General features: G+C 41.5%; 1 protein-coding gene across 1 annotated transcript in view; it reads right to left on the bottom strand.

The window, feature by feature from the left end:
• Positions 1-1,697: 1,697 nt before the first annotated feature.
• Positions 1,698-25,784, bottom strand: part of RNF169 (ring finger protein 169) — an 80,287-nt gene continuing 56,200 nt past the window's right edge. The window contains exons 4-6 of the mRNA XM_036082794.2: positions 25,612-25,730; positions 8,528-8,627; positions 1,698-7,907 (exon numbers count right to left, since the gene is read on the bottom strand). Of these exons, the coding sequence (XP_035938687.2) occupies positions 6,723-7,907; positions 8,528-8,627; positions 25,612-25,730 (1,404 nt within the window). The 3' untranslated portion in view covers positions 1,698-6,722. The remainder of the gene's footprint in view (positions 7,908-8,527; positions 8,628-25,611; positions 25,731-25,784) is intronic.

Below are 25,784 nucleotides of genomic sequence, written 5' to 3'. Positions count from 1 at the left end.
TGGGTGCAGAGGGAAGATTCTGGTCTCTCTATCCCTGGCAGGCCCAGTCCAGAAGATCCAACCCAGAAAGCAACTGGAACCTTAGAGTTAGCCAAGACCAGAGCGGGGGGATGGCAGCACCTGAGCTGACTGAGCTAGGGCAACAGGAAAAGCAATCAGTGGCTTTGCAGTCAGAGGACCCAACTTCCAGGCTATGTTAGGGCCAGAGTTTCCCATCTGTAAATGAGGGCACCCCCTTCACCACACCAGGCTATCGGAATCCATGAGTGCAATATGTAGGACATTTTCTGTTCCCTTAGAGGCCAAAGAACAATCATACTCTGTTTGTATACCTCCATGCAGCTGCCTTGTTTCTTGCAAATCATTTTAAAGACAGTCTTTTGGAAGAGTTTTGGGCCAGATTTCAAAGGTCCCTTAAGTGCTGGTTTACCACGTACGGCATGTCTTGCATCAGTCCTTCAAATCGGTTTTACACATTTAGATGGGACAGCGATACATTTGTTCTGTGTTTGGTGAGAAATGGACACCAAGGGGGTTTTGATGAATTCTTGAGCAGTGCTTCCAAAGCCGGTATTTTTAAAATCAGATGTTTTGAGTATAGCCCCAATATGCAAGGATAGTCTCATCCTGTACATCCGTTCTTTTCTCAGACTCTTGTGCCTTCATTAGGAGTCAGAATGGTTGAATAGACCATTCTTAACTTAGACCTCAGACACAGCACACCATGGAAACCCCATCTCGCCTCCTAATTTCTTCCACCATTCTGAATGCCAAAACAAGACATTCCAAAGTGGGGCATCTCTCAGAGCAAAGACAGCTCCAAAAGTCAAACACACCTAGTCTCAGCCCAGATTTGCCTGCGATTGCGCTCTAGAGGTTAAGACTTTGACTAGAAACAGAATATTCACTTTCATGAGTTTGCTTTACTATGTGCTCAACTTGGGCCTCTCCTCAAGCAGGCAAACATACACTGAAGAATGCACTCTGGTACTGTTTAAACAAACAGCACATCGTCCCGTTTGATTCTGTGCCGTTTCTTTGTTGGCAGAAGCATCCCTGACAGGGCCTGCCCTGTTCTGGGTCTTTCTTTGTCAAGATGCTGTTGGTGATGAGTTGGAGAGGAAGCTTAGTCCACAAGGATCCAGGCCCCGTCTCCAATTCTAATGTAGACAGCAGGTTGGAAACCAATATACATCCCATTTTCTGTTTCTAGGTGAGAAGAGGAAAGGCCCTAAGGACAACTGTGTGTGTACAAATTGAGAGTAAACAGCACATCAGGAGAAACAACAAAAACAAAACCATTAGGTGGCATTTAAGATAATTTTTTCCCTCGAGTAGTTCTCCATTCTTTCCTTAGGAGTTTAAGTGTTCTGCTGCAGGCAAAGGGCTGGACCCACCGATGGAGGGAGGGGCCCTGCTCCCATTGGTGGCATAGTTGGAGGGTGCACAGGGCCACCCAGGGAGACTCTGGCCACTGCCCTCCAGACCCAGGGCCCAAACAGCTACTCTTGAGCTCTAACAGCTTGATCTTTGAGGAGTGCATTGCCTGTTTTTACCGATTAAGTGAGAGGGAAGAAGACGAATAAGCCTGGCCTTAGCTCGGCTTTGTCCAACTAGTTGATAAAAGACCCCAGAAAAGGCAGAGGGAGCCTGCCACCCTTATTAACAAGACAGTAAGGAAGCATTTACTCACAAAGCAAAGTGTGTAAATATTTTTCTTAGGAAGAATAAAAATACTGATCATACATAGAACAATGTGCACATTCAGTCTTGGCACTTTTTCTTCAATTTAACCAATCTCTAAGCTGGTCGTGACCTCTGCTTATGTCTCTTTTCTCTGTAGAACAATCTTTTTCAGAAAGTTACAGTGGATAACAATCATGTGAAAGATGCATTTTCTGTATCATCTTTGGAGGAAAAGCTATTCAGCAGCAGCTTTCCCTAGGATCTCCTCGACATCCCCCCCCCCCAAAAAAATACCTGCTTTGTCACTGATTCACAAGAATTTATAAGCAACTATGCTTACTTCTAAAAACCAGGCCAGAAGACCACTCTATAGGTTGATAGGGAAAAGGCTGGCTGAGAAAGATTTAAGTCCCTAAGGAGTTCTTGATTTTTCAAAGAAAAATGAAGGGCTGGCTGGGTTTTAAACCCTTGGTGGTTAAAATGATGACTATTCCAATCAAAAAATATATCACTTCCCAAGACTCCATATTCACATTAGTCACATTGTGGGGTTTTCCCTATCCGGGTGTGTGTTCAGGGGATATAGGTATTAATTCTAACAAAAAATTTGAAAGAGAAAGCTAATATTAAAACAAAAAGCCTCCTGTATCATTTGGGTGTCCTCATTAGTAAATTGTGTGTGTGTGTGTGTGTGTGTGTGTGTGTGTGTGTGTGTGTGTAATTTAAACGGACCATTTAGATCCTAGGAAACTACAGTATAAAATAGGGCATAGGACACTGGACCTCACGTTCCTTATTTCTTAGAAAAAAACGGGCAGCAGGTGGGAAAAATTTGATCTGAATGATTTCCATGCCCTTTCGAGCTATAGCATTTTATGATTATAATCCAGCCTTCAATTTTTCTTTCTTTCCTCTCCTGCTGGTTTTCCATCTCAGTGAAAAGCCAGGCAGAAAAAAGGAAAAGGAATCCAAAGTTGCTACCAGCTGTGGTGAGAGGTCTGGTTGGGAAAGAGGTGAGGAGGTCAGGGAGTTGGGATGTGGGCCTCCTCTGCCCATGTCAATGATCCACACCCTGCCTCACTTCCTGGCACTGAAGTAGAAGCTCTCCTGAAGAGATTATTGTCCTGTGTCACTGGAGGAGAAAATTCATTCTCCTCTGGTAAAATTACTTAGGAAATGGAAAGCAGTGTTGCAATCAAATTCAGAAATACTGATGGGAGGGGTCTAAAATGTTCAAGGCAGCCTGCCAGATGCTGGACAGTATCTTAAATGGGGCCATCCAAGATGGTCACTATGAAGAAGCAGAACTCCAGCCACACAGACATTCAAATACATTCCATTAGAGACTGAGCTCCTCAAGAGCAGGGACTGTCCTTTCCATCCTGTATCTCCATGACCCAGTACAAGGTTGGCACAAGTTCGAAGCTCAGGAATGTCTGTTAAACGGAACAGAAAGGGCGAACAGCACAGCCTTCGGTCATCAGCTTCACCAGTCAAGCACAGTGGCAGCTTCCCATCATAGTCTGTCACTTTGTAATCAGACAGCAATTAATTAAGCAGCTTTAATTTCTTAAGGGCATTTTTCTTTTAGGGGAAATGAGCAAAAACAAAAACAAAAAAAAAAACACCCAAAACCAAGAAAACCAGAAGGCATTCATCACCAGTTCTTCCTCCAGACAAAAATCTAAAACTTAAATTAAAAAAATAAGAAATGAAGCCACTTACAAAAGGTTTTCCTGGGAAGTTTCAGCCACGATGAATTAACCTTTTAAAAAGAGGCAATGATATGAAAGGGTCCAAGGGCTGGGTGCTTAATCCCCTGATTTGACACTGACCCAACAGGCCCTGATGACTCCTTCCAGCAGATACAATCAATAGGTCATGAATATGTTGCCAAAGGTCTTCCCCACTCTATGGAAAAGGGCTGAGAGCCCCTTTCTCAGGGCACCACAGAATGACCTTCATCCTCCAACCTCTCCTAACTTCCCCTTTAATAAAAAAAAACAAAAAACAAAAACCACACACACAGAATGCATATACACAAGGAGCAGAGCTCGTAGGACATGGGAAATTTGTATGGTGAATCAGATTCCAGTGATTCATGAGAAATGTCTGTTTTGTGAAATAGAGTCTCTCTCGTTGTCCCTCACCAACCCTCCCCATCACTCTGTTTTCCCTTCTTGTCTTTCTCTTTCTCCAAATAATTCATGTCAACAATACCATTTGTGATAAACTTCACAAGCAAGCAAGCAAGCAACAGGACACAGACGTTTTTCAGAAGGAGAAAGTGTTCAGGTGTTAGTTAAGTACGGGAAGCATCTTAAAATACAGATAATACCTTAGTGGTTTTTTCCTCCTCCAAAGCCAAGCAGATGAGAGGGTAAGCCCTGTCGCTCCTTAACCTAAACTGCTTTGCCTCCACAGCAAGGACTACTGCTCGGCCGGAAGTCTGCAGAACAACTGTCAGGGCCCCTCTAGACACAACAGGAGGTGCAAGGGGGAAAGTCAGCAAGCTGGATCCGGCGTTTGCAGTACTCACTTCACAGGAGGGAGCTTTGCGCTCTGCACCTGAACCTAAAATTCCTTGCTACTGCTATGCAACTCCTTAAAACAAAAGTATGACTTCGGGGAAATATTTAAAATATATATCTTTTTCTATTAAAAATATTTATCTTTTCTCCAAAACCAAAAACCAGTTCCAACTGAAACGTGTTTTTCAAATGATTGGAGACCTAGATAAAAGGTGGCAAGTGGAAAAAAGAAGCTTCTTTGCTACCACCGAGCGGACGAGCCTCCCGGGGATGTTCGCTCAGACCAACAAGCAGCTCTAGGAAATGGCAGGAACTGAGGCTTTCTCTAAGGGCCTTCAGTGAGTCACCCTCCCCTTCCTCCGCAGACCAGCACCGGCTCTGCTATCCTGGGGACCGACCGTCCAGCAGCCTGTGGAGGCCTGTGTGGCTGGCAGGGCCTGGCACCCAAGTGGTGTGAATACGGAGGAATGGGACGGATGCATGTGTTTTAAACACACATCTGCATGTGTGCACGCACACAGACACACAGAACACAGAACACATACATTCAAGTGAGGGACCCTCCCACCAAAGCAGTCACCGAGGAGGTTCCACATATCTCAGTGAGGACCAAAATGCTTACGACATCTCTGGAACTTCTCCCTGGGAGCTGTTCCTGAGCAGCATGAGGAAATGACTCCGACTGCTTGACAGCTACAACTCGTTTATAACTCTGAAGCCCTCTGGCCCGACCTTCTCTTCTAGAGGCTTCGAACAGCTTCTGACTAGTTTCAGACTTAAAATTCTCCCTCCTGTAACCACAAAAGAGTAAAGATCTCCCCCGAGAAGAGGGGGCAGAATGCTCCTGAGAGGAATCAAAAGGTGATCTGGTAAATCCCTAGTGATCAGGTGAGTCACCGTTCTGGATCTTAGTTTCTGCCTTAGTAAGAGGAGGAGGTTGGAAAAGATGACCATTAAGGTCCCTTCCAATTCTAACATTTTAGGAGTCTATATTTCTAGATGTTTCTAGACGTTGAGGACAGTTCCAGAAATGTTTTTGCCAATGGCAACATCATTGGAAAATCTATGCAGTATCCTGCTGGAGCCACTCATGGGGGACAACGTACACTGGGATATATAAGCTCTAAAACCTTTGTTGAAATGCCAGTCACATGACTTTATAGTAACAGCTCGTACATGCACAGGGAATGCCAGCCCATCTGAGATTCCCTAAAATCATCTCTTAATCCCTATTCCCAATGAGCCCAGACGGGCAGAAGCACCAAGCACCACCAGGGATGCAAAAGACACATGGTGTCAGCTCCTAAGGAAAATAAACCCCAAAGGTCCATGGGACTGAATTTACCAGCTGCATCCAGCTAGATACCTTGTTTCCATAGTATGGAGTTTCAGCATTGCTCTTGCCTGACTTCTGGGCAAATTTTTGGGATTTTAGATCAACGTTGCAGATAACCCTTGGACATGTGGAGAGTAATAACGAAGTTCAACTGTAATTTGTCTCACAGGGCGGAAGCCCCCTCCACCCCCCAGAAAACAGAAGGCTGTAAACTGTGGTGGTGGGGGAGCAGGGTGGATAACTGCATAGTATTTATTTATATAGTTCCCATCGATCTCAATTATCTGCCTATGGATTTTACACAATCAGTATTCAAATGCTCAGCCAGCTTGCCCTGGGCTCCCGTGCGTGGCATGCCCTTGGGCTGCTGTCCATTACGGCAACCTGTTCAACCTGTTAGTGTGGAAAATCTCTGGGATCTGTTGTCAGGAGCCCCGACAGTCAGTCTGGGCTACGCCACTTAGTGAATGACGGGACCTGAACGTCCGCCCTGCAGTTCCATCATCATCGAAAATGGCGCTGATACCACTTACGTGTTAGCGCTCCTGGGAAGACCACACTGAACACTGACCGTGAAGTTGGTCTGTCGACTAGACAGCGCATTAATCCGATGTTACTTTTTACACAGGGAAGGTAAATTAACTTTTGTAGGACGGTAAACTCAACTGATTTCATTAGGTATATTTACTTGTGGCACAGGGAAGGAGAAGGGGGAACATGATCTTCTTGGATCTGCCAAAGAGCGACACCGACCCACTTCTCTGAGAAAGAGAGAACTCCCTTTTATCTGCAAGGCTGATTTAAAATAAGACCCTGTTGAAAGAAGTCAGGAGGTCTGTCAGTTTCAGAAGGTATCCCCTGTCTCCTCTACCATCTCTAACTCTGGCCCCTGTGCTCCTGAATCTCGTTCCAAGTGAGTGTTGCCAGATTTGGCCCAGAAGCCCTCAGGGGTGGGTCACTTAGGGGTGAGGAGTGCTTCTGGCCGTGGTCACCGGGAGGCAGAGACACAGGGCCCTTGGACAGAGACCACAAAGGCCCTGGAACCTCTCAGAACCATAGCAGACAGTGTTTTGCCATGAAAAGAAACCCAAAGTGAGAACACTCAGCTCTTCAGGATAAATGATCAGGCCCACAGACCTCTTAAAAACAGGCCACATGTTCCTGGGGCGCTACTTGGCCCCGGCCACGTTGCTGGACCGTAGGAGATACTGATCCACGCTCCCTTTCCGCCGACTCCCGGTCCGCCTCTCGTTGTCGAACATGCGCTGCAGCTGCAGGGCCAGCCGCCGGTCCTCCTCCTCCTGCTGCAGCTTCTGCTCCATCTCCCGCAGGCCCGGGGCCCGGGCAGCCGCGCCCGCCTCCCCACCGCTTTGCCGCAGCTTCTTAAGGGAGCCGTTTTGTTCCAAGTGCTTGGTCTTACAGTGCCTTTTCCGGCCCCGGCGCAAGGAAGGAAGGGGCTCCTCACCTAGGCTGTCCGCCAGCACACCATTGGGCAGATCAAAATGATTGGCCGTCTTCAGCTGCTTCTTCGTTTTGAGGACCCCGCCCAGAACACTATTTTTGGGCAGCACTGAATTAGCCACTGGGATGTTCACGGTTTTGCTCATAGAGGTTTTGTCTAACTTGGCCTCTGGGGTGCGCCCCGGCCCTTCCTCCTGCTCCTTCTCCGAAGAAGTCCCACTGGCTCCGCCTCGGGGTTCTGAAGAGCAGCACGTTTCCGATGGGATCTCAGGGCTCCTTTTACTCTCGCTGCCCTGTTCGCCTTTAGTTTGGCTAATGGAGGGGACATAATCGAGGTCGGTGGGGGTGGGTCCGGCCCACTCAGAGAGGGCCTGACCCCCCGCCAGTCTTGTCTGTAAAGCCAGAGGCGGCTTTTCCTTGCTAGAATGGGTCACCTCGGACACTGCTAAGTCTTCCCCTGTTTCTGGAGCCAGGGAGGTGAGGGTGGCTTTCGAAAGGGTCTTTTTGATCTGCCGCTCCTGAAAGATCTGTTCCCACTTTTTGAGGATCCTGGGACTAGCCTCGTAAGAAGTCTGCTTCTGCAGGCTTCTGTTGAGGTTGCGGGGTGTTGATTTGATGATGAGGGGACTGAGCACTCGGCCATCGGGGAGTCTCTTGGGAGGAGTACACGGTGAGCAGACAATGGGCTTGAAATGGTTTAGTTCCTCGGAGATGCTATCATTGCTCTCCGGACTGATGGAGCGTTCTGGCTTATGCAGGGAAGCCAAGGATGAGAGGGAGCTGAAGGGGAGACGTTTTTCGACCGTTAAGTCAGGGGCTGAGAGGCAACGGTTGTTCTGGGTGGACAGGAGGACGCCGATGATGGGGTTGGAGGCTGGGGCCATGGCCATAACCTAAAAGAGGTTAAAAAGATTCTATAGACATACATATAGACATATTTTTTTCTCTTCACAGTTCCTTCAAGATGGTAGAAGGATAGCAGGGGAAGGCTAAGAAAAGGGATCAAGGGTGATGGGAGCCTAAGAAATGGGAAAATCCCTAACCTAGACTGCACACCATCTGCAGAAATTCCTACACACCTGAAACAATAAAATTGAAAACCTATAGGGAATAAGACTGATAAATCACTGAACTCTGCCTCTGAAACTAATAACACACTACATGTTAATTAACTGAATTTTAGTTTAAAAGAAAGAGAAAGAATAGGAAGGGAACAGAAGGGAAAAGAAAAAAAAGAAAAAAGAAAAAAAGGAAAGGAAAGGAAAAGAAAACCTATAGGGGAAAAAAACTCATCTAGAACTTTCAAAGAAATTCTTCTACTGGTCCTCATTCCACCCTTCGCTACTAATTCAAACTCTCTTCCTTCACATCTATTTGCAAACTTCTCCAACATAATTAGAATGCCTCGGACCCACTGTGCCTCTGCCCATCTGGAATAGTTCCTTTCACGGCCGTGTGCAGGGAGCCACCGGATGGGTGCAGAGGGCTCCAGAAGCCCGTGTCTGAGGTGTACCTTGGTTTTGCTGGTCGGGGCTGCTCTGAGTCTGCTCTTCACTCTGTCTTGAGCAGTGTCACTGCAGCTCTGACTCCTTTCCACCTTGGAATTTAGGTTCCTAAATAAATAAGTAAACACAAGTCCAAGAGTCAAAAGTAGCCCATGTGCCAACTAAGGAAAAAGAATGACAATCTCTTCTGTACTTTCAAAGCCACCTGCCAAGAAAGACGATTCCCCTGGGCAGCTACAATAGGAAATGAATTAGTTTATTAACAAAACACGTTCTAAGAACAAATCCTGTCAAAAGAGGAAAAGCCCTCCAGAGACGACATTTGGTTTAAGCCTTTGTTTCCAAACTGGACCCTGCTTAAATGATAAAAGGCCAATGGTTGTTTCGCTCATGCTTAGAGAGATGTAGGGATAATTCACCTTCTTTAATAGGTTGGATCCAGTGTTAAAATCACCTTTACAAACAACAAATTTTTTCCTTTTATTAGGCCCAAATGTCTCCTCAAGCAATCTAAGTCAGCCATGAAACAAAAGGACTTCTGAAATACATAGCAGTGCACTCAATTTTTATGTAGGGAGTCAAAATTAAATGCAGTCTCTTCCTTAACTCATTACATTTGAGTTTCCAAAGGCCTAAATCCTGGTAATTTAAGAGATTTCAGGAACACATGGTTTTTTTGTTTATGCATGCAACATTATAACTTTATAACCCAATCCAAACCCACAGTACCCATATGATAACATTAATCTTACTGTGTAAGAATTATATGCAGATGACTGTTACCTACCCCATTGACAAGAGGGTCTGTAGGAATTTTTTTTTGAATTTGTGATTATCTTATTATTCACCTTTGTTTCCTACTCTCCAATTTGTGCCTAATACACATCCAGTGAGAATAATGCTTTTACCAATGTGTACGGCTGTTACTTTACCTTTGCTGCAACTCTATTCAACAGGCATTTATCACACACTTACTATATGCCAGTTACTGAGGAGCACCATCTGGGCACTGGGAATATGGAGAAAAATGAGACGTAGTTTAGGGTCTTCAAGGAATCAGAGTCCAGTGGGGCAGACAAATAAATAATTCAATATAATACAGTGAAATGGTACAATAACAAAAAAAGTATGTCTAGGAGACAGTATGGCATAAAAGAGGGAGTTATGAATTACCTGGGATGGAGTGAGAGCAGGGTTGGAAAAGCCTCCCTGTGGCACATGTAGTTTGAAGGGTAAATAAGAATTTGCCAGAAGTCAAGGTGGATGCGGATGATCCCAAGCAGAAATTATTTCCTCGAATGATTCTATTTAGCTTTAGAATGAAATACATCATCATAGCTACTCTTTTGTAGCAAAAGATTTACTTTTTTTAAAGTTTCACTATGCCAGGATTAGCTCAGAAAACTTACAAAGGAGGAAACAAGGTGCATTTCCAGGGTGTCTCTCCTCTCCCCACATCTCTAGCAAAGGCCTGTCCTACCCGGCCACAGCGGCTTCTAATCCAGCATTTCGGTGCTGTTTTTCCCATTCAAACCCCTCTCACCCTATGAGATCACTCATCCTGGCCACATCACTTTGCTGTATGGTTCCAGTCTGCTGATCTAATCTATGCCCCAGTATCAACAGGAGAACACAGTGCCCAACCTGCATCATATGTCTGAACTTGACCGAGAAAACTCAACACTGAACCTAAGCAAATAATGTGAGCGTTGTACTATCTAGTGGGAAATGTATTTTGGAATAGTTCAGAAACTTCAACATCACTCTCTAAAGGCAGCTGCTTAAAAATCAGCTTGGTTTGTATTTTACCTGGAATAGTATTGAAATTCATTTGCATCCCCAGAACTCACACAAACTGTCAGTGGTGTAAACCACCCAGAAGCAAACTGGATGACAGATTAAAATGCTGGCGTGAACAACATATACTTTGGGTCAGGAGGAATCAACATAGGGCTGAAAGAGAAAGCCTTACTATTTCAAATGTATGACTTGTTTGGCATCATTCCTTGGAGAAACAGTAGACACTTAGAGAAAAAGATTTTCTGATCAACATAAGAAAGAACTTTATAACTTTCATTAGAGCAGTTCACGGATAGCTGCCTTGGGAGATACTGAGCTCCATGTCATTAGAGGTGTTCAAACTGAGGCTGCACCTATCCTTCAAGGTCCAAATACTCCATAATTAAGAATGAGCTTAATATAATTTTTAAAAACAGGCTACATATCCATATTGGCAGCAGTAGCAGAGTCAAATTTAAAGATGCTGGCTACATGCCCAAATTATCAGATGTACAAATAGCAGTTACCTATTGCTGGGGAGAACCTCTTCACATGCCCCCTAAACTCCATTTTGGAGAAATGAAAGGAGAAACGAAAGGCCCGGAGAGGAAACCTGTACTTGCAGACTGGAGCACACAACAAGGACACCCAAAGTAGTTTCTGACCATTTAAGATCTTTTTGGCAAACCTCGGTATGGCTGACACTGTCACTGTCTCTTCCATTCGCTTGGTCAGCCGACTCTACTGAGCACCAACTCTATGCAAAGCATGAGAGACAGACTGATGAAGGATAATCTTGACCCACGGGAGCAGCCAGTCACTGAAGTCCACCATACATGTCACAGAAGTGCTATAAGAAGAGTAGTAATTGTACAGCTAAACTCTCCAAGGGTTTCCTTCTAAGAGTTGTATAGTTTTAGCCCTTACATTTAGGTATCTGATCCAATTTGACTTCTCTGTTGTATTTGGTGTGAGGTTGGGGTCCAACTTCATTCTTTATTTAGCATGTGGATATCCAGTTGTGGTCCCAGCACCCGATGTGAAGAGACTATTCTTTCCCCCACTGAATAGTTTCTTGGTACCCTTATTGAAAATCAACTGACATATGGGTTTATTTCTGGACTCCCAATTCTGTTCCACTGACTGATATATCTACCCCTATTTCAGTATCACACTTGATTGCTTTGCCGTAAATTTTGAAATCAGGAAGTGTGACTCCTCTACTCTTGATCTTTTTCAAGACTGTTTTGGCTGTTTGAGATCCTCTGCAATTCCATATGTGAATTTTCATATCAGCTTGCTCATTTCTGCAAAAAAGGAGACTGTAATTTTAATAGGTATTGCAGTGAATCTGGAAAACAAGTTGGGGAATATTGCCGTCTTTATTTTTTTTATTTTTTTATTTTTTTAAGATTTTATTTATTTATTTGACAGAGAGAGATAGCGAGAGCAGGAACACAAGCAGGGGGAGTGGGAGAATGAGAAGCAGGCTTCCAGCGGAGCAGGGAGCCCGATGCAGGGCTTGATCCCAGGACCCTGGGATCATGACCTGAGCCGAAGGCAGATGCTTAACGACTGAGCCACCCAGGCGCCCCCAAGGGAAATATTGCCGTCTTAACAATGTTAAGTCTTCTAATCCATGAACACAGAAGGTCTTCCCTTCATTTAAGTCTTCTTCAACTATTTCAACAATGTTTTGCAGTTTTCAGTGTGTAAGTCTTACACCTCCTTGGTTAAAATTATTCATAACTATTCTATTCTTTTTGATGCTATTGTAAATGGAACTGCTTTCCTAATTACATTTTCAGATTGCTCATTGCTAATAGTATAGAAATGCAACTGATTTTTATGTGGTGATCTTGTGTTTTGCAACTTTGCTAAATTTATTAGCTTTAGTTCTTTCAAAATTCTATTATTTTTAGGATTTCCTATGAATAATATCATGTCATCTGTGAACTGAGATAGTTTTACTTCTTCCTTTGCAATCTGGATGCTTTTTCTTTTTTTCCAGCTTTATGAGATATAATTGACATATAATATTGTATACACGTAAAGTGTACAATGTGTTGTTCTCATATACTCATGTATTTTGAGATGATTACCATAGTAGGCTTAACACCTCATATAATTACCATCTCTTTTTTTGTGGTGAGATCATTTAACTTCCAAGTATCCTTGAAAGCAGCTTTCAAGTATATAATACAGTATTGTTAACTATAATTACCATGCTGCACATAAGATGCCCAGAACTTACAACTGGAAGTTTGAATCCTTTAACCAACATCTCCCCATTTCCTCCACCCTCTGGCAACCATGTTTCTCCTTTCTGTTTTTAATATTTGAATTTTTTAAGATTCCACATGTAAGTGATATCATACAGTGTGCATCTTCTCTCTTATTTCACTTAGCATAATGTCCTCAAGGTCCATCCATGTTGCTGCAAATGGCAGAATTTCCTTCTTTCTCATAGCTGAATAATATTCCACTGTGTGTGTGTGTGTATGTGTGTGTGTAGACACCACATTTTCCTTATCTATCCATCCATAGAAGGACACTTCGAGTGTTTCCATAGCTTAGCTATTGTGAATAATGTTGCAATTAACATGGGAGTGCATATAGCTCTTGGAGATCCTAATTTCATTCCTTTGGATATATACCCAGAAGTGGGATTGCTGGATTTTCATTTTTTGAGGAAACTCCATACTGTTTTCCATACTGGCTGTACCAGTTTGCATTCCCACCAGCAGTACACATGGGTTCCCTTTTCTCCACATCCTCACCAACACTTATCTCTTATTCTCTTGAGGATAACAGCCATTCTAACAGGTGTGAGGTATTATCTGTGGTTTTGATTTGCATTTCCCTGATGATTAGTGATATTGAGCATCTTTTCATGTACCTGTTGGCCATTTATCTTTTTTTTTTTTTAACATTTTATTTATTTGAGAGAGAACAGGAGAGGCCAAGCAGGAAGAGTAGCAAAGGGAGAGGGAGAGTCAGGCTCCCTTCTGAGCAAGGGAGCCCGATGTGGGGCTCGATCCCAGGACCCTGGGACCATGACCTGAGCTGAAGGCAGACGAGACGGCTCAACCGACTGAGCCACCCAGGCGCCCCCTGTTGGCCATGTATATGTCTTCTTTGGAAAAATGTCTGTTTAGTTCCTCTGCTGATTTTTCAATTGGGTTGTTTGGGGTTTTTTAGTTATTGTTGTTTGTGTGTGTGTGTGTGTGTGTGCTATTGAATTGTATGAGTTCCTTAAATATTCTGGATATTAACCCCTTATCTGACAGATGACTGACAAATATTCTCTCCCATCCCTCAGGTTGCCTTTTCATTTTGTTGATTTTTGCTGTGAAAAGGACTTTTAGTTTTAGCCCCACTTATTTCCTTTTTTGCTTTTGTTGTTTGTGCTTTTAGTGTCATATCCAAAAAATCATTGCCAAGACCAATGTCAAGGAGCTCTTCACCTGTTTTCTTCTAGGAGTTTTACACTTTCAGGTCTCATGTTTAAGTATTTAATCTATTACAAATTAGTTTTTGTGAGTGGTGTAAAATAGGGGTCCAATATCATTCTTCTGCATGTAATTATGCAGGTTTCCCAATACCATTTATTGAAGAGACTGTGCTTTCTCCATTGAATATTTTTGGCTCCCTCGTCTAATATTAGCTGACCATACATGCACTAGTTTATTTCAGGGCTCTCAATTCTATTTCTTTGGTCTATTTTTATGCCATACCATACTGTTTTGATTAATATAGCTTTGTAATATAGTCTGAAGTCAGGAAGTGTGATGCCTTCAACTTTGTTTCTTCTCAAGAACAAAGGCTATTTGGGGTCTTTCATGGTTCCATACAAATTTTAGGGTTGTTTTTGCTATTTCTATGCAAAAGGTCATTGGAATATTGATAGGGATTGCATTGATATAGATGGTTTTGAGTAGTATGGATTTTTTATTATTAATTCCTCTGATCCATAAACACAGGATAGCTCTCCATTTATTTGTGTCTGCAATTTCTTCCATCAACGTCTTACAGTTTTCAATATACAGATCTTTCACCTTCTTGGCTAAATTTATTCCCGTGTATTTTATTTTTTGGATGCTATGGTGAATAGGGCTGTTTTATTTCTTTTTTTTAAGATTTATTTATTAGAGAGAGAGAGAGTTGGGGGGGCAGAGGGAGGGAGAGAGAGAAATTCTCAAGCAGACTCCCCGCTGAGCGTGAAGCCCAAGGCAGAGCTTGATCTCACAACCCTGAGATCATGACTTGAGCCAAAATCAAGAGTCAGATGCCTAACTGACTGAGCCACCCAGGTGTCCTGGGGCTGTTTCTTTCTTTTTCAGATATTCCATTGTTAGTGTGTAGAAACATAAGTGACTTCTGTATACTAATTTTGTATCCAGCAACATTACTGAATTCATTGATTAGCTCTAACAGTTTTTCAGTGGTCTTTAGGATTTTCTATATATAAGATCATATCATCTGCAAACAAAGACAACTGTACTTCTTGCTTTCTAATTTGGTGAGAATCTCTTTGAGTTTGTTTGGTGACCTATGAGCTTCCTAAACATAGATATCCAAACCTCTCCCCCAAATTTGAGCAGTTCTTACTTCTTTAAATAACTTTTCTACTCCCTTCTCCCTCTCCTACTCTTCTCCTTCTAGAACTCTAATAATTCACAAATTGTTTCTTTTGAAGGTAACCCACAGATCATATTGGCTTTCTTCACTCTTTCTCATTCTCCTTTCTTCTGCTTAATCCATTCTGCTTTTTTTTTTTTTTAAGATTTTTATTTATTTATTTGACAGAGAGAGACACAGCAAGAGAGGGAACACAAGCAGAGGGAGTGGGAGAGGGAGAAGCAGGCTTCTGCCGAGCAGGGAGCCCGATGCGGGGCTCAATCCCAGGACCCTGGGATCATGACCTGAGCCGAAGGCAGACGCTTAATGACTGAGCCACCCAGGCACCCCCCATTCTGCTATTGATGCTCTCCATTGCGTTTTTCTTTTCATTCACTGTATTCTTCAGCTCAAGAATTTTCGTTTGGTTCTTCCTTAAGATTTCTCTTTGTGAAACTTCTATTTCTTTTTTTACTGTACTGTTGTCCTGATTGAGTTGAATTGTCTTTCTGTGTGTCCTTATAGCTCACTGAGCTTCCTGAAAACAGCTATTTTGAACTCTTTATTGGGTATATCACAGATCTTCATGTCTTTGGGATCCATTACTAGAAAATTATTATGATCTTTTGATGGTGTCATATTTCCTTGATTTTTCATGTTCCCCCTTGACATTTTGCATTGCTATCTTCACATCTGAAATAGCAGTCACTTCCTCCAGTCTTCATTAATTGTCTTTGGGAGAGAAATATCTTCCATCAGCCTTGGTAGGGATTCTGAGGCTTGCTTCTTGCTTCTTGCTCCCTCTTGTGGCAGAATTCTTAAGCTTGTATGACTTGTCTTGATCTGCAACATACCAGGTCAAGTGCTGACAGCCTCCCTTTTGCTTTTCCAAGGGTGGCACTAAAGCTCAAGTTTGTGGTCTCTCCTTTGCCCACAGAGTCTGACTGGCTTTCTACACATGCTCACTAGTCATCAATACTCGTTCTCACAGCCACTGGGAATATGTACAGGAAATGGGCTACAGGGTGGAGGTGTGAATGAAGAGTGTGAAGTGCTGGGAGTGCCTGTGAGTCAGGTGGGAGGATCCACAGATGAAGATCTGGTTATTTATTTGAGATTTTTCTTCATTTTAAATGTAGGTCTTTAAAGCTATAAATTTCCCTCTAAGAACTATTTTTACTGCATTCCAACAGGTTTAGTATGGTGGGTTTCATTTTCATTCCTCTCAAGGTATTTTCTAATTTCTCTTGTGATTTCTTTTTTGATCCATTGGTTTTTTAAAAATGTATTGTTTAATATCGACATATTTGTGAATTTTTCAATTTTCCTTCTGTTATTGACTTATAGCTTCATTCTATTGTGGTCAAAAAAAGATATTTTGTATTATCCCAATCTTTTAAAATTTATTGAGACTTATTTTATGGTATAACATATGGACTATTCTGGAGAATGTTCCATGTATACTATAATAAAATGTGTGTTCTGCTGTTGTGGGGTAGAGTGCTTTATATATGCTAAGTCTATTTGATATACAGTATTGTGCAAGTCTTCTATATCCTTGTTTACCTTTCATCTGTATATTACATCCATTATTGAAAGTGGGTATTAAAGTCTCCAACTATTATCATTAAAATGTCTACTATTCCCTTCAATTCCGTCAGTTTTTGCTTCATATATTTTGTGCATCTATTATTAGGTGTATATGTGTTTACAATGTTTATATCTTCTTTTTTTAAGTAATCTCTACACCCAACGTGGGACTCAAACTCACGACCCAGAAATCAAGAGTCACATGCTCTACTGACTGAGTTAGCCAGGTGCCCCATATAATGGTTATATCTTATTAAGAGATTGACATTTTCATCATTATACAATGCCTGTGTTGTCTCTTGTAATAATTTTGTCCTAAAGTCTACATTGTCTGCTATTAGTTTAGCTACTCCAGCCAGTTCTCTTTTGGTCACTGTGTGCATAGAATATCTTTCTCTATCCTTTCATTTTCAACCTATTTTTGTCTTTGGATCTAAAGGGAGTCTCAGCATATATTTGGATTTTTTCTTTTTCTTTTTTTTTGAGAGACAGAGTGAGGAGGAGAGGCAGAGGGAGAGAGAGAATCTTAAGCAGGCTTCATGCTCGGTGCAGAGCCCAACACAGGGCTCAATCTCACAACCCTGATCATGACCTGAACCAAAACCAAGAGTCAGACACTTAACAAACCAAGCCACCCACGCGCCCCTATTTGGATGTTTTTTTTTTAAATCCATTCTACCAATCTCTCTTTTATTTGGAGAGTTTAAGTTATTTACATTTAATGTAATTACTGATAAGGAAGGACTTACTTCTGCCATTTTGCCATTTGTTTTCTATATGTCCTATACCTTTTTTGTTCCTCGATTCTCCATTAATGCCTTCTTTTGTGTTAGACATTTCCTGTGTACCATTTTGAGTCTCTTCTTATTCCTTTACTAAATATGTTGTAGTTATTTCCTAGTGATTGCTATGGGGATTACAATTAACATCTTAATTTACAACAATCTATTTTAAAATTAGTATCAATTCAATTTCAATAGCATACAAAAGCTTTCTTCTATATAACTCTATTCTCTCCCTTTTACGTTGTTATTGTTACATGAAAAGCCACAAAAATCATGATGGTAAAAACATCTTATAGCCATAAACATATTATTATTGTAGTATTTGGTCAAGATAAGAGGCTTCAAAATACTGGCTGAGAATAGTCAAGACTAGTGAACTTGATAATATTTTTAGGGTTGGAAGAACTCAAACAACATCTTCACGAAAAAATAAAAGAAGTAACTACTCTCACTACTTTGTGCACATCTATTTCTGTACCCTCAAGCCCTAAGACATAGTGGATATATTTAATAAATTTCTTATAAATGAACAAAAATATGCACAGAAACACTTCTCTCCTCCTTATGAAAAAAAGAGAAAACTTCAACATTTATTAGGAATGTAATATCTGTCAGGCACTGAGCTGCTTTAAATATATTATATCTCATTTAATACATACAGAAACCCTATGAGATAAGCATCCTCATCCTCATTTTACAAAGAACTGAGGGAAGTGATCTTCCAAGGTCACACAGTTGTGAAGCCAAGATTTTAACCCGTATCTCTATGATTCTAAGCCTGTGCTCTTTCTACCACAGCATATTGATCTTACATTCTACTCTACTCTGCCATAGAACAGACCCAGCACATCTAGGGAAGCTCTCTCTTCCAAACACATAATGAAGTCATAAACAAGAGAAAGCAGCATTGTCTGAAAGGCAACTGGCTTAAAATTTCCATTGCCAAGAGACCAGATGGTTTCTGGGATGTAGAGTTAGGCTAAAAATACCCACAACCACAATGAATCTGACTTACAAACAAAGAAAAGGAGAGGCAACCAGTATAAACATGCAGCTGGAAAGCAAGATTTAATGCTTATAAAACACTGCTTAAAGGGTTTTCAAATGGCAATACAGGATACAAAACATTAGATAGCTCATACTCTCAACTGTTCAATCATCACTCTCACATACCCAAACCACATTAGTTTTTTAATTAAACTCTCAGGTCAGGCAGAGCTAAGTTCCACCAAGAAGCTAAAGGCTGGAGAGGAGCCTCCTCCTAGCCCCTAGCCTGCGTGCATGAGCCCTCCCAACTACCACCACATACACACATACTTGAATGAAACCAGGAGCTTCCTTAGGCCCAATTGTAGTTGCCATGCACCCAGAAATAGATGAGATTTTGTTATAATCCTTCTTTTATATATTTATGATCTGGGTTATCTGCCTTGTGTACACTAGTATTCTTTTTTTCTTAAGTGTACAGTTTAATGGTTTTTAATTCACAGTTAGAATCATTACCACAATCAATTTTAGAACATTTCCATCACTTCAGTCCCCTCAAATGGCAGGATAACTGGACAGGTTCTTACTTACCTCTGTTAGAACAAGGCAGGGTATAAATTAAACAAACAGAAGGAAGGCAGTTTTCCTTTGCAAAGGTAGATCATTTCAAGACCAGGTTCCAAGTGCAGAGCCTTTGGTCACAAGGGTTCTGACAATGGTTTGATGAGAAAGTGCATAGGTTTGAAATAAAGAGAGACCTGAGTTCAGTTCCATCTCTGTCACTCTAATGAGGTGAGAAGCTCTTGGGTGAGTTACTTAACGTCTTTGAACTGCATGTTCCTTAGCTGCAAAATGGGAATAGTATTATAAAACTTGTAGGATTAATGTGAGAACTAATGTGAGTACTTTACATTCATCAACATGACAGGAAGCACTAGAAAAAAGCTAGTTCCCCTGACGCAGAGCCCGACAACTCACCAACCCTCCCTCTGAAAACTAGCAGGTATTTCTGTCCTGGTATAGCAGAGAGATTACTGACCCCTATAAATCCTGCCCCTCTCCCTAAACTCCACATCACTTCTCCTTAAGCTAGCTTCCTTTTTCAACCAGATTCCACGACTTTTAACAAGATTTGTCCTCTTAATAACCAGGCCATCTGCTTGATTTGTTTCAATTCCTTTATCCCTCCCCAACACACACACACACACACACACACACACACACACACACACACGAGCACAGGACATGCCCCAGGCCGTCACCAAGTCTGTGGCTTCTTATAACTCACTACCTCATCTTTCTTTCTCAGTCTCCTCTCCCTCATGGCTACTGTTGGACTACTCCCCACACACAACTTGCTAAGTCTAATCCTTAGATTTTTACAGAACTTTCCAACTACCCTCAACCCCTTTCTTTTCATGCCATGGCTTCATTCTCTCCACTCTTTAAAACTCTACTTTAAGCTACTTCTAGATGCTTCACTTTTAGAGGTCGAAAAAATCCTAAGAAACCACCCAGTAAAAATCCCTGCGTGGCAGATCGCCATAACAACCTGCATTTTACATAGATGAGACAGAAGGGGAACAACTGAGTTTACTGGAGCTCACACTGCTACTTCCCCATCATCTCCCTAGACTAGCCTCCCCATCCCCACCTCTCTGGCTTTGCCTCCTTTCATCAATTCTAGAGCTAGTCCTCCAATATCATATCACTCGTGTGTCTGTTTGGTATCTGTTACCTGAAAGCATCTGTATTTTCATTCGTTCATTTTAAGGAAGAGGGACAAGTCTGCATATTTTAATTTACTCCAACACTGACTGGGCATGCATTTAATATTGCTGAATCTGTCAGTCACTGTCTCTATCTCTCCTCCAACACACCTTATAGTAAACACCTTAGGTCTCTTTTGATGTGTCCCACTCTGAACCATAGCCTCAGCCTTAAAGTATTTGGACAAAATAATGAGGACAAAATAATGAAAACTAAATAATGTGGTTCATTTCTACTTAATTAAGACTTAATTACTACTCAGTGGGAAACATTTTTCTTTTATAGAATCTATAAAAAGTATCACCATAAGCTGTTGTTAATGCATTAGAATGCTAAAAGCAACTTTATAATATATGAGCCTTATCACTGTGGTCACTAGACTCCCCATATCCCAAATTAATCCTATGGAATCTAGTCTATAAAACAGCCACCAGCCAGTCTGTTCCTCTATACAGCTCCCAGAGCCCGCCCTCCTATGCTGCAAGTTTGACAATGGATTCTGACAAAATTCCAGTTTAATCCACCCAAAGGCACAAGACCTATCTTACTCAAACATTCCCCAAGTATTTATTGAGCCGCCCCTATAGGCCAGGCGCCTCCCTAAGCATTGCAACTATAAAGGTGAACAAGATGCTGTTCCTGCTTGCAAAGAATTTAAAGTCCAGCAGGAAGACAGGCAGAGGTGGCAGAGGGGTCTATACGAAGGAGATGGGTGACAATGGGGTAGAGTGGAAAGAGCCCCTAACTATTCTAACTCAGATCCCTACTGTTCTAGCTATCTGCGATTTGGCAAACCATCTTCTCTCTCCAGGCTTTAGTCTTCTCATCAATAAAACAAAAGAATTAGATAAGATAATATTTAAGATCCTTTTCAGCTCTAAGGGTCCACATTCTAAAAGAATATAACAAAAGAGTGGCAGTAATAGTCACTGAACTTACCATGTGCCAGAAATCTTGCTAAGCGCCATTTACGTGAGATATGATTTTGTATGGAATGGCAATACAGGGAACACTGCATTATTGTCTTTTTCTTTTTTTCATTTTTTAAACTGGAAAGAGGATAGATGGTTGAATTATATCCCTTTTTATGATTATGCCCTATTTCTAAGAAAAATCCATAGTGACTTACTGCAAAAATACATAAAGACTCAGCCTTAATGGAGGATAGAGATCACATTAAGTAATAAATATGGAAAAAGTAAACCAAAGTTTGTTGTTGTTGTTGTTGTTTTAAATTATAGGCCATGTTGGAAAGTCATGATGACTGAACTAAAAACCCTAATTCTAAACCTCCTGATAGCGAAAGCAAAGAGGAAAATGCAAGTGGTCATGTAGCCTTTTGAAAAGACACATCTCAACAGAGAAAGTTTCTCTAGGCTGAGCTTTTGGAAGAATCTGCAACCAGGTTTTTTGTTTGATTCTAGTGAGGAAGAAGGGAATGAGGAGTGAAGGGAAATAAATGTGAACAAACAAACCAGTTTCTCAATATATCAAATAAAAGTTTAACTTTACAATGATATATCTTATGGTTCAAGTTCACTTTTTTCAATTAACATATATTTTGTGATTAACTTAGGAATGATCTTGGATTAACTATTACTCTACCTGCCTACTCGAGAGACGTTTCATTTTCAATAGGACTGTACAATTGTAGGAATAGTGCTTTAAAGCCCTCTTTGCTTTGAATTTTTCATATAAAAAGAGACTGGGTTGTTTGCAAGACTCATAGCCAGAGTCGATTAATGGATTCCTTCCAAAATAACCATCCTATCAGGCCTACTCATTCTTACCTCTATGCCTTTGGGCTTAAGAAAGAAACATTTATGAAGTAGATAAGTAAAACAAATGCAGATTGATTTTATTTAAATACAGTTGTAACAACTTCCAAAGCTTTTACATATGACCTATCTTGAGGAAAAGAACTTATGGAGAAAACCTATTCTTTTGTTGTTGCTTAACACATGGAAAAAAATGCATTTGAAATATCCAAAAACTATTAAAAATGCTAATACTTTTTTTAATGTGGTAAAATATATATAACATAAAAGCCATCATTTTAACCATTTGAAGTTTACAGTCACATTGTTGTGCAACCATCACCATACTAATTATTTTTTAATATATCCATAAGCTACATCCCATTGTGTTAGAGTAGGCAGTTAGTCAGGCTTTAACAGGCCAGCCAAGAGGGGTGTGTGTATGTGTGTGTGTGTGTGTGCATGTGTGTGTGATGGCTCACTACCGCTATCAGGGAAAGTTAGAGACCCATCCTGGCTGGCTCCAAAAACAAAGCCATAGAAGCCAGATCAAACCAGACGGACCCAAGAAAAGAAGGCCAGAGATCCTGACCAAGTAAAGAGAAAAGGTATGAAACACTGCTCCCAAGAAATCCCCTCCCCAAGGAATAAGTATTCCACCCTGTAGTGAACAACTGTCAATAAAAGACAGAAACCCAACCCCAGGGTGCACTCTCCTTGAGCTTGCCTGCTCTCATATCTCAACAGTGGACTCTCATTTTCATAAACTTTCCTACTTGCACACTCAACTGTTGTGTCTGGTCTATCCTTGAATTCTTTCTTGCAAGGAGACCAAGAGCCTTCAGCAACATCTTTGGGATTGGCTGGGTCAAGGCCTTAGGGCCTCAGAGAGTCTCCCCAATTCACCTGGCAACAATTTCAGCATTAACAAGTCCATATTGGAGGCACCTGGATGGCTCAGATGGTTGAGCATCTGCCTTCGGCTCAGGTCATGAACTTCAGGTCCTGGGATTGAGCCCTGTGTCGGGCTCCCGGCTCAGCGGGGAGTCTGCTTCTCCCTCTCCCTCTGCCTCTCCCTCTGCTTGTGCTGTCTCTCTCTCTCTCAAATAAATAAACAAATCTTTAAAACAACAACAACAGGGCGCCTGGGTGGCTCAGTCGTTAAGCGTCTGCCTTCGGCTCAGGTCATGATCCCAGGGTCCTGGGATCGAGTCCCACATCGGGCTCCCTGCTCGGCGGGAAGCCTGCTTCTCCCTCTCCCACTCTCCCTGCTTGTGTTCCCTCTCTCGCTGTCTCTCTCTCTGTTAAAAAATAAATTTAAAAAAAATCTTAAAAAAAAAATAGAACAACAACAACAAAACAAAAACAAGTCCATATTGTTTTTCTAAGTATTCTTTGGAACTGAAATTTAAATATTTTCTTATCTAAGGAAAAAACCTGTTGACTACATAAGAGAGGCAATTCACAGTATTACCATAATCGATTTTCCAACCTAAGGTTTCCATGACATCAGCAAACTATGTCCTAAAAAGATATGCCTACCAACCAAATCCAATGAATTGTTCTAATAACTGTACTAATAACTGAACTCAGTCCACAACCTTGGATATTTGGAAAAAATGAATGCTGAAATGTATAAGACAAATTGCAAACACTCATTAATAGTAAAATGTTATGTGACTCTTCTCCTATAAAGTAGTCCCATTGTGGCTCAATGATACAGAGTAGGGGCAAGAGTGGGCCAAGGAGCAGGAAAAGAAGATGTATTACAGAGATTCCAGAACCACACATAATTAAAAGCAAACGCCAGGGCACCTGGGTGGCACAGTTGGTTGGGCATCCAACTCTTGGTTTTGGCTTGGGTCGTGATCTCAAGATCGTGGAATTAAGCCCTGCATCAGGCTCTGTGCTCAGCACAGAGTCTGCTTGTGATTCTCTCTCCCTCTCCCTCTGTCCCTCCTGCTCGTGCTCTCTCTCTCTCTCTTAAATAAATAATCTTTTTTAAAAATTTAAATTTAAATTTAAAAAAGCAAACCCCTCCATAAGGGCTTTATGTTTTACCCTTTAGAAAGAATTTTCTAAGTTCCTTGCTAGGCATTTCTAAGTAACGACATATTAACCTGCTACCTCCCTTATAAGAACGAATTTATAAGAGTAGAGCTTGGAATTGGTGATAACTAACTGAGGCAATTTGGCCTCGGCATCATATTTGGATTTTAATAAATAGTTCTCTTTTTTCCAAGTCATTTCAAATTATGAGATATTAATTAATCACAGACTGCCTAAAAGCAACATTTATTTGTTTGAGGGAGTATTTATTGTGACTTCATTGGAATGAATGATATGATCTTTTTCTCTTGTCAGTAGATCTCTCTCGTAATCATTAAAATATGCCTGCTATAAATGGGGTGAACTCCATATATACAATCAGCAGCTGAAAAATTCTTAGTCAAGCAATCTTGAATTTTTTAACTTTAGAGGGCATCTTCAGTTCAAGTTCATATGCACAACGTTAAGAGTTTCATCTTTACCATAAATGGAAAGTATGCTGGCTTACATCTTACTTACTGGGTTCTGATTACATCAATCAAACCTAAGTGGCTACAATACAGTGACCACTAAACAAATGTCAAATGAATGAATAAACACTCCAGAAAAGAGTCTTCCTGGAAGAAGGAGTTACCATTACCTAGAGAAGGGGAGGCATTTAAGGGAAGGTGGGCAGTTAGTGAATGTTACTCTCAGAAATAACAGGAAAATCAGACTGCTCCAAAAGAACACATACAAAAAAGATTCAGATATAAAAACTACATCAGGGATCACAATAGTTCGTACTTTATAACATCCTTAAGTTGGAAGCTTTTTGGGTCACATTTATTAGTGATTAGCAATAAAAAGCCTCAAAATAAAAGAATAAAATAAATAGGTGTATGTCTACAGGGGCAGCAAAAAAGAGAGATCTACCTTATGGGACTGCTGGGAAGGAGGAAAGGAACCCCAGATATAAGGGTGAGTAATGCCAGCTTTAACCAGAAACAGACAACCCAATGGCATAAGATGATGTTTTTTCATTTTATATTAAAACAGAGAGCATGGCACATAGTAGCTGTTCACAGAATGTCTGCTGAATGAATGATTCCTTCCTACCATCCCTCCTCCACTTCTTCTTCCCTTCCTCCTATTTATGTATCCCTCTACCCCTCTTCCTTCCTTCCTTCCCTCTCTCCTCTTTTTCCTTCCATCCTTCCTCCTTCTTTCCTTTTTCCTTCCACCGAGTCCCTTCATTATTCCCTCCATCATCCAACATCCATCCATTTCCTCTCCCTCCTTTCCTCCCCACAGCCTGCAAAGTCTAAAGGATCAAGAGATTCCTTGACAAGGGTCTTAAAAACCTTTCAGTTTGCCCTCCTGAAACCTATTCAAAATATATTTTAGTTCTAGGCATTGAAAATAAAATGAACTCTGGCCTCACTTCCTACCAAGAGAAAAAATTCCACAGAGAGAATGGATGGATATTGTTTGCAGAAGCTGTCTTTGTGGTTCCCTCCAAGGATAAAAAGGTCACACTTCGCAGCACAGAAATTAGCATAATCCTACCCTGAGGACGCCAGAAATAGGTAAAAATCACTTTTAGATCAGCCCTTTGTTCCTAATGGATATTTGAAAACCAATTCCCACATCTTCCCCCTTTCCCACCTCCCCGAAAAGTGGCTGCAACAAACACTTTTGCTCCCCACCCGAGTCCCTTTAGTCTCATACTCCAAAACGAAAGAATCGCAACTGAATTCAGTATCAGTCTCTTACCCTGCCAGGAAAGCTAAGGAGTAGGAGTTGTTCTTAGAAACAAATGCCGAGCGATGGGTCTGTGTCATCTTGCCTCGGGAAGGTTCTTCGTTCTCTGAATCTGAGAGGCGCGCAGGACACTGGCAGGAGACAAGGGAGACAACACTGTCTATTTGGTGTGCCCATGGACTCTC

This window comes from Halichoerus grypus, chromosome 11 (genome assembly GCF_964656455.1).
Source record: "Halichoerus grypus chromosome 11, mHalGry1.hap1.1, whole genome shotgun sequence".
NCBI lineage: Eukaryota > Metazoa > Chordata > Mammalia > Carnivora > Phocidae > Halichoerus > Halichoerus grypus.
The sequence above is the reverse complement of the archived record's forward strand: the minus strand, read 5'-3'. Positions and strand labels throughout refer to the sequence as shown.